This window comes from Petaurus breviceps, unplaced genomic scaffold, assembly GCF_028583685.1.
Source record: "Petaurus breviceps papuanus isolate PSGF00001 unplaced genomic scaffold, PetGlider_PUasm1.0 189, whole genome shotgun sequence".
Classification (NCBI taxonomy): Eukaryota; Metazoa; Chordata; class Mammalia; order Diprotodontia; family Petauridae; genus Petaurus; species Petaurus breviceps.
In genome coordinates, this window is record NW_027185809.1 from 15,936,632 (window position 1) to 15,945,387 (window position 8,756).

Genomic DNA, 8,756 nt, shown 5'->3' on the forward strand with positions numbered 1-8,756 from the left:
GGGGGGGGGGGAGACGGTGCATACAGAGGGTACCGTAATGTAGTGTGTAGCACAGGGGATCACCTTCACTACAGTAGCAATCTCAATAGGGCTTATTTTCGGGGGGAGGGCTTATTTTAGAGGAATCTTACACAGTAAGGGGAGGGCTTATTTTCGGGATAGGTCTTATTATCGGGGAAACACGGTAGTAAACCAGACTCGGAGCCAGAAGAACTGCATTCTAATTCTGGTTTTGACAATATAACTTATGTGACCACATATAAATTCCTTTATTTCTCAGGCACAGTTTTGTTATCAGTAACATGGAGGCAATCATACTAGCACTGCCAATCTCATAGAGTTGTTGTGAGGAAAACCCTTTGTAAACATTATAGTCTTTAATAATGCATTATTATTGTGAAGGCCACTGATTTTTCCTTGGATAAGGAATAATAAAGATGCTTATTCAAACAGAAGTCAGACTAGCCAAACACAATTCTGTGGCCAAAATACCCAAGTTTTCACTTAATGACACAAAGCCAACTCTGAGATTCACATCTCACTGTCCTCGTTTTTTACTTTTGATATCCCAGTTTCCTGGTTGGCTTTAATTTCTGGGATGAATGCCATTAAATTTGAGATCCTTCAATTTCAGTTCAGTTAAACAAGCACTTATTAATTACCTATTATGTAGGAGACACTGAGTTAGGTGCTGGCAATATGACAACAAAAAAACAATACACACTGATACATAGACACATACGCCATTGATCCGTAGTGTCCTTGCACTGACTGTCCTGTCCCACGCCCACTTCCAGACCTGGAATATATTTCCTCTTCACCCCCACTGGCTTCCCTGGTTTCTTTCAAGACTCAGCTAAATTCACACCTTCTACAAGAAACTGGTTTTCCCCTTGGGCCGCCCCCCCCCTCCCCTACCTCCCCTTTTTTGTGCCTTTCCTCTGAGATTAACAACATTACTTTTACATGCACATCATTGTTTGCCTGTTATCCTCCACTATCAGAACATGAACTCCTTGAAGGAAGCGACCATGTTGGGTTTTTTTTTTTTTTGCTCTCTTTTGCATCCTCAGAGCTTAGCTTGGTGCCTGGAATATAGTAAGCAATTAATCAATGCTGACTGACCGATTGCATTGTTTCATGGGGCTAAAGCACCCGGATGGACAGTTTCCCTGTTCCCATATGGGGTCGAGACCCACAGGTTAAGAAGCACTGCAGGGGTCAGGAGTAGAAAAAGTTTAAGAAGCCCTGGCCTAGGGAATAGGGGCAAGAGAATAAGGAAGCCCTACCTTTAGAGTGAATTTACCTTTGAAACAACATATGCAAAGTACCTTGAAAACTTTAGCTATATAACTGCTAGCTATTATTATTATTTCCATACAGAAAAGAGAAGGGCTGAACCAGTACAGTATCAAGAACCAACAGTAATAAACATTTAAGGGCCTACTATCTGCCAGGCACTATGCTAAGTGCTGGAGATACATAGAAATGCAAATGCTCTCAAGAAACTCATACTCTAATGGGGGAGACAACTTGTAAAGAATTACCTGCAAGCAAAGTATCTATAGGATAATCCACAGAGGGAAAGTGCTAGAATTAAGGGGCATAAGAAAAGGCTTCCTATAGAAGGTGAGATTTTTAGCTAGGACTTGAAAGACACCAGGAGGTGGGAGATGAGGAGGGAGAGAACTCCAGGCATGGAGCATAGCCAGTGAAAATGCCTGGATTTGGGAGATGGATTGTCTTGTTCAGTGAATAGCAAGGAGGCCTCGATCAAAGAGCATGTGGTGGGGCATAAATAGTAAGAAAAATGGAAAGGTAGGAGGTGGGGATAGTTCATGAAGGATTTAGATGTCAAGTAGAGGATTTTATATTTGATCACAGAAGTAATAGGGAGCCATTGGGATAATAAAGTCAGACCTGCACTTTAGGAAGATCAGTTTGGCCACGGAATGGAGACAAGTTACAGAATGGAACAAGGAGAAACTTATGGCAGGGAGACTAACCATTAGATTATTGCAATAGTGTAAGTGTGAGGTGATGACGGTCTGTGCAAGACAGTAATGGTAGCAGTATCAAAGGAAAGAAGACATATATGAGAGATGTTACAAAATTGACAGGCCTTGTTGAGTATCCTTTCTATGTTATGAGTAAGTAAATATCCATTAATTTGCTAATTAGATGATCCACACATGTCTCATTTGATTTCAATCCAGACCAGCTTGAGTCCTGGACTACATTAAGAGTGTTTTATAACCGGCTCTCCAAAACAAAAAAATGTATGGAAGACATACTTTCAGGTTTATTTTGCATTATTAATATTTTCTCCATCATGTTCTTAATTCTAGACAATCAACAAAACAATAAATCAAGACACAATTTGTATTATTCCATGGTTAAAATACTCTCACTGAAAATTTAACAATTGTCTGTCTTGAGCCAGTTTACAAAGCATTTGTTTCACAAGAAGCCCACAAGGTAAGCAGTACCAATATCATCCTCTTTTGACAGATAAGGGAACTGAGGCTCAGAGAGGCGATGACCAAGGTCACATGACTAGTTCAAATCAGGTCTTTCTTCTAACTTTAAATCCAACAGAAAGTAGTGATCTTTCTGCTACAGGGCTGCCTCCTGGACACCATGGTTTCTTATCTCATAACACAAAGGCCTTTCTGAGGTCATATATTGCGGCTACATTTACTTTGAGGGATCTATGATTTCCTTGTTGGGGTTGAGGTCCATACCTCTTAATTCTGGGCAGTTCTCATCTATGTTTTTCATGTGACATATACATAGAAGTCTAATCAAACTACTTCTTACTTCTATATATTTTGGGCTTATCAATGGATTGTCTTTCAAGGTTATTGACTCAAGAGGCAAACTAACATGATTAATTTGTTGTTGTTGAATCTTTTTCCAACACTTTGTGATGGTTTGCCACTTCCTTCTCCAGCTCATTTTCACAAGTGAGGAACTGAGGCAAATGGGGTTAAGTGACTTGCCCAGGGTTACACAGCTAGAAAGTATCTGAGGCTGGATTTGAACACATGAAAAGGAGTCTTCCTGTCTCTAGGCCCAGCTCACTAGCTACTCTTCTACCTAGCTGCCCATCTTAAAGCTTGCCTTCACAAAACATTTTCAATTTTAAAATTGGATTCTTGAAACCTCTAATGTCTTAACTCCAAAGGGAGGGAATTATAGGCACAGCAACAAGCCAGTGGAAGAAATATTTTTGGAGAAGGAGCAACTTTTAGCAGGGCCTTCATCATGCTACACAGATAGTCAATGATACCCTTTATGTGTATGCCTGGCCTAGGATTTGTGTGAGAGCTAGTCAGGCTGGGGGGTTTGGACTGCAACAGGCGAGCTGAAGAATTCTGCCCCAGTCTTTTAGGGTTCCTGTAAGGAGTTCATAGGACTAGACCCCCCCCCGCCCGGGATTTACCCCTAGAGAGCTATTTGTTCTTTCCCTGCTTTAATTATATTTGCTAATCCCTTTAGGGGTATCTAACCCTAGCACAGCAGATCCTTTTACTCTGGAGGGTTCCAAGGGATTACCAAACCACTGTTCAAAGGGCTTCACCTAGGAGTATGAACAAGTGTGACCAATAGTAGTGAATTAACCAGAACCTAATTCTCAAAATGGAAGGTGGGAGAGGGAGGTTTCACAGAAAGCAGGCAAAGACCAGTTTCAATAAAGAAAGATGTCATATTATTGCTAATTTTTGTTGTTCAATTGTGTCTGACATGGGGTTTTCTTGGCAAAGATCCAGGAGTCATTTGCCATTTCCTTCTGCAGATTAAGGCAAACAGAATTTAAGTGACTTGCACAAGGTCACACAGCTAACAAGTGTCAGAGGCTGAATTTGAACTCCAGTCTTCTTGACTCCAGGCCCAGTGCTCTATCAACTGAGCCATCTAGCTGCCTCCCATTACTGTTATTAACAGTAATTATTATTAGTATTGCTGTTGTTGAGTCATTTTTCAGTCATGTCTGTGGCCCCGTTTTGGATTTTTCTTGGCAAAGATGCTGGAGGGGTTTGCCATTTCCTTCCTCCAGCTCATTTTACAGATGAGGAACTGAGGCCAACAAGGTAAAATTACTTGCCCAGGGTCACACAGCTAGTAAGTGTCTGAGGTGGGATTTGAACTCATAAAGATGAGTTTTCCTGATTCCAAGCCAGGTACTCTATCCATTGCACCACCTAGTTGCCCATTATTACTATCAGCCATCGTATTAGTCAAATCAAATTCCCTGTCAATGTTTGTTGGGGGGAGGCCAGTTTAGAAGGTGAAAGAAAAAAACCGAGACCCAATAGCTTCAGAATCATTTAAGATTATATCCTAAGGAAGGGCCAAGGGCTTTACAAGAAAATCTAAGTCCTATTTATGGTTCTTTGAAGAAGCTCAGCATCATAGCTTTGCAAATGGACAGAGGTCAATTACATATCAGAACTGGGATTAGAATTTCTGGGCCTAAAGTCTTTCGTCCCTACCTCCAATTTCTTACTGTAACAAATTTTAACTGATCTTTTGCTGAGGAAGAGGGCTTCTCACTCATATTTTACCACACTAGTACTTTAAATGAATAAAGCTGATGCCATTTTGTGCATCCTCAGATAGTTATCTCCTAGACTACAGGAGGAGGAAGGTGATACTGCTGCCTATCTCTGTGGAGGTTTCAGGAGGAGAGTACAGGAACCTGAGGAGAGTGCAGAATCAGAGACCTCTGGGAACTGCTTACTCATGAAGGAAGAGACTGTTTTGCAGCTGGCCCAACCCCAGTCAGTCTGCTGACTCACTGATTTATGCTGGGGCTGATTTGCTGCTCTTCCAGAGCTTTCTTTACCATGCCACTCCCATTACTACTCCAACAGTACCCGCCTCTCCTGCTGTTCACAATCCTATAAGCTCACAGGCTCCTAGATTCAGACTGGGAAGAGACCTTAGAGGTCATTGAGTCCAGTCCTCTTATTTTATAAATGAGAGGAAACTGAGGCCTAGAGAAATTAAGGCATATAGGTATCAAATAGCAAAGGAGGTAAAAAATGGAGATCTGAACTCAGGTCCTCTGACCCCTAAATTCAGCAGTAGTTTTTCCACTAAAACATGCGGCCCTTTCACAAATCTTAAAGGGTTTTATAAACGACACAAATGTAAATTCATCATATTTTCAATTCCCAGCATTTCTTCCAACCCTTCCATCATTTCAGAAATAGTCCCTTACCTTTCTATGATTTGCAAGAGAAACTAATCTCCCAGCAGAAAAGTCTCCTTTCCAATCCTCTTCCAGTTTCCACAAATGTAGAACTGCTTGGACAGTGATGAGAGAATCTCTCTCTCTCTCTCTCTCTCTCTCTCTCTCTCTCTTTCTGTCTCTCTTTCTTTTTCTTTGTCTCTCTCTATTTCAGTCTCTGTGTCTTTTTTGCTGCTTTTAGGGGAAGGAATTTAATTTAATGAGTATCCAGCTGCTTTTGTCATGGGTCTTGGGAAAAAATGAAGAAGACTCCCTTGAACAGTCACCTTTTCACTCTGACCCTAACATATCCTCAGCAGCCAAGGAAGAAGATGATCAGGCCAGAAGCAATTTCAGAAGAGGATTGACCATGGCTGCAAAGGAAAGTTCAGCCCATCAGATTGATCTATCAGTTATTTATGTTTCCCCTGACATTCCAGAGCATGGAACCTTTTAAAGACAAGTGCCCTGTCAAGAGGGCATTGATGGTTCTAAGGATTTTTCTTGTAGCAGTTGTCTGTGGTCACTAAGGGAGTCAGGGAAGGGAGGAGAGCAGCTCCAATTTACAAAGCGGGAGGCTGGATCTCTTCTCTATCCCCGGTCTAAGGCTAGCAATGTTGGGAAGATTTTTATTTCCTTTCCAAATCCCAGAGGATTGTATCTGTAGATTGGAAACTTTCACTCTTCTGTATTCTCCCAAAACTTAGCTCGATAGGATGCTTCAGTGTGGGATGATTCCCTAGCAGGGTTCAAGTCCTGGGGCAGATCTGTGCTGGGGCCCCTCTTCCCCTGCCCAGCATCATGATGCAGTAGAAAGAACATGCAATTTAGAATTTGTGGGTCTGAATGCCAATTCTGCCACCTTGGACAAGTCACTTCTCCAGGCCTCAGTTTCCTCATCTAAAAATGAAGGAATTTCCAGTTCTAACCCTATGCTGGTGGCTTTGATATTATCAGAGGATGGCTGAGATCACTGGAACCTAGAGTGTAAACATAACGAAGGGGCACTGGTCTGAGGGCAGAAACACTGTGAAGGAGGGAGTATCGCCAGGACTATGAGCAGCATGAAAGAATCATCTTGGGAGGGAGAGAGGATGGCATTCTTTCCCTTGTTAACTGTGCCACATGTCCTGGGTCAGTGCCCCCCTTTTGCCATATTTTAGGTATAATTTTGCTTCTGAAGGTCAGAGGAAATCTCTAACCCCAGGGAGCATCACTTACTCAGGTAGTGCAACCTAATGTGGCCACTTCATACCCCCAAAGCATCTAGGTGGTGAAGTAGATAGAGCACTGGCCCTGCAGTCAGAAAGACCTGAGTTCAAATTTGGCTTCAGATACTCACTAGCTATGTGACCTTGGGCAAGTCACTTAACCCTGTTTGCCTTAGTTTCTTCATCTATAAAATGAGTTAGAGAAGGGAATGGCAAACCACTCCTGTATCTTTGCCAAGAAAACCCCAAATGGGCTCATGAAGAATCTGACATGACCGAACAACAACAAAAACATCCCCAATTTTTGCATTCAAATGTCGAGAAGAGAATAAGACAGTCTCTTGACCCCATGGAAAAACCATCTCCAAACCTTGATCCTGTGAAAGGCCACCCTGCTAATCCAAATTGAATATGGTCAATAAAGAGCAGACAGCTCTCTCACTGCCTCCAGGAATCAAAAGGGTCACTTAATCTTAGATCTTCATAGGACTTTCCCAAGTTCCATGTCCAGCTTTCCAAATGTTTCTTGTTAGAACCTCCCTCAGTGTCAAGGTGTGGGACAGGGGGCAGTCTAACCTCAGGTTTAATACACTACATTCCATCCCAAGTCTTTTAAAAGCATTACTTTCACAAGCAGACTCTTCCAACTATTGTAGCTTGTTAATCTTTTGCCTACGAGATTGAGCTGAGTACCTGATATGCGGGGCATATGGAAGAAGAGGAAAGATTGAAATATCCAGTTTAGAGCTGAAACTAGGGTGGGGCAGCTTTGTTCCAGGTGTCTGAACTTAGAGAACTTCCTCCTCATACTGGTCTGGAGACCACCATCCTCTCCCTTTCCTCCCTGTTCAGAGTCCTCTGTTGACTGGCCCCTGTGGGGTTTGGAGGGTGAAGTTAGGCCCCAGAATAGGGCAAGACATTGAGGTACTGGGCCAATGGAGTTCAGAGGGAGTACCAGGCTGCCCTCTCTACTGGCAGAACTGTATCTGCTTGACTGTCTTCTAGGGTCTGTCTGTACTGCCCTTCCACTCAGGGAATTTGCCCTGGATGCCAGAATTTCTAGTTATGCCCCTAGTCCAGTCTGTCTGACACAAATATGGACTTAGCCTGGTGAGGCTTATGAAGTCGATGAAATCCAGAAATAGTTTTATAGTAAGGGTCTCTCTAAAAGAAAATTTCTTCTAGCTCTACATAGAGATGATGAAGTCTCCTCCCATCTCTTCCAAGCATAGGTTCTGTCAGCCCAACCCTTCTGTATGAGGTGACCCCAATTCACAGCTGAATAAATGTCTGCATGGGGTCTGGTCCTTGGATCAAAGTACCAATTCCACTTATACCCTCTAAACAGAAGTCTAATATTCTCTTCATTCTAGTACCTCAGACCGTTTGGGAACAAAGATTGCCAAATGTTGAAACCAATTTCCAGAAGGGGCAAATGAGGACTGGAAAAAGGTGATGTCAAGGTCATATAACAAGGCACAGGCAGAGCCAGTTTGAAATGTCAAGTGTCTTGACTCCCAGTTTATTGTCTGATAAAGAGAAGCTTTTCTAAAAACCAAGAGCCATTTTCCCCTTCCTTTCTCTCCCTCTCCCCCCACTTCTCCCCCATTTCTGCAGAAAACATGCTTTCTTTCCCCCTCTCCATCACTCTCACTCCAGCTGAAACCCCAAACATCCTCAGAACTCACCTTCTGGACCACTTGGCTGACTGCCTCCCAAAGGGTCTCTTCCAGAGCACGCCATACAGCTGCACTTTGGTGCTGATGTCCAGGGCATCGGCATCTGCCTGTTCCATGGAAGGGGAGGGAGAAACTGAATTGGATTTGGAAGTGAACATTTTTATCTCAGGGGAAATTTCCCCCTCCCCTCCTCAAAACTTCCCTGAATCTAGTTGCTGCGGGGAGTTGACCGTAGGCAACAACCCAGAATAACAGTGTCTAAGATGGCTGGAAGCCAGAGGCAAGTGAGGAGACCCTACAGATGGGATCAATCCTCAGGCGGTTCAAGGCATAGTCGATAGCTGTTTCCCAGGTGCAGAGAAGAGCGAGGTTTCCTCTCACCGTCTGGTGCATTAAAGCAAAAAGGTCGGCAGCCAGCCACAGGGAGATCAGAGCTTTGCAAAGCACGGGGAAAAAAGTAGAGCAGTCTCCTAGAACAAATGGAGTAAACCAGGCTCCTTAATCTGTTTATGCGGAGGGCCGAAGGGGAGGTGGAGGGAACGCTCCCAGGTGGGACCCTGGAGGAAAAGATGCTTGAGCTTCGTCAGTCTGGTATCTGTGGCACCGAAACAACTCTCCCTCCCTCCTTCC

General features: G+C 43.3%; 1 protein-coding gene across 1 annotated transcript in view; it reads right to left on the reverse strand.

Annotated features, from left to right (window-relative positions):
* PLEKHD1 (pleckstrin homology and coiled-coil domain containing D1) overlaps positions 1-8,526 on the reverse strand; it is a 40,979-nt gene extending 32,453 nt beyond the window's left edge. Inside the window, exon 1 of the mRNA XM_069091990.1 lies at positions 8,136-8,526. Within this exon, the coding sequence (XP_068948091.1) occupies positions 8,136-8,284 (149 nt within the window). The 5' untranslated portion in view covers positions 8,285-8,526. The remainder of the gene's footprint in view (positions 1-8,135) is intronic.
* Between the last annotated feature and the right edge of the window lie 230 nt (positions 8,527-8,756).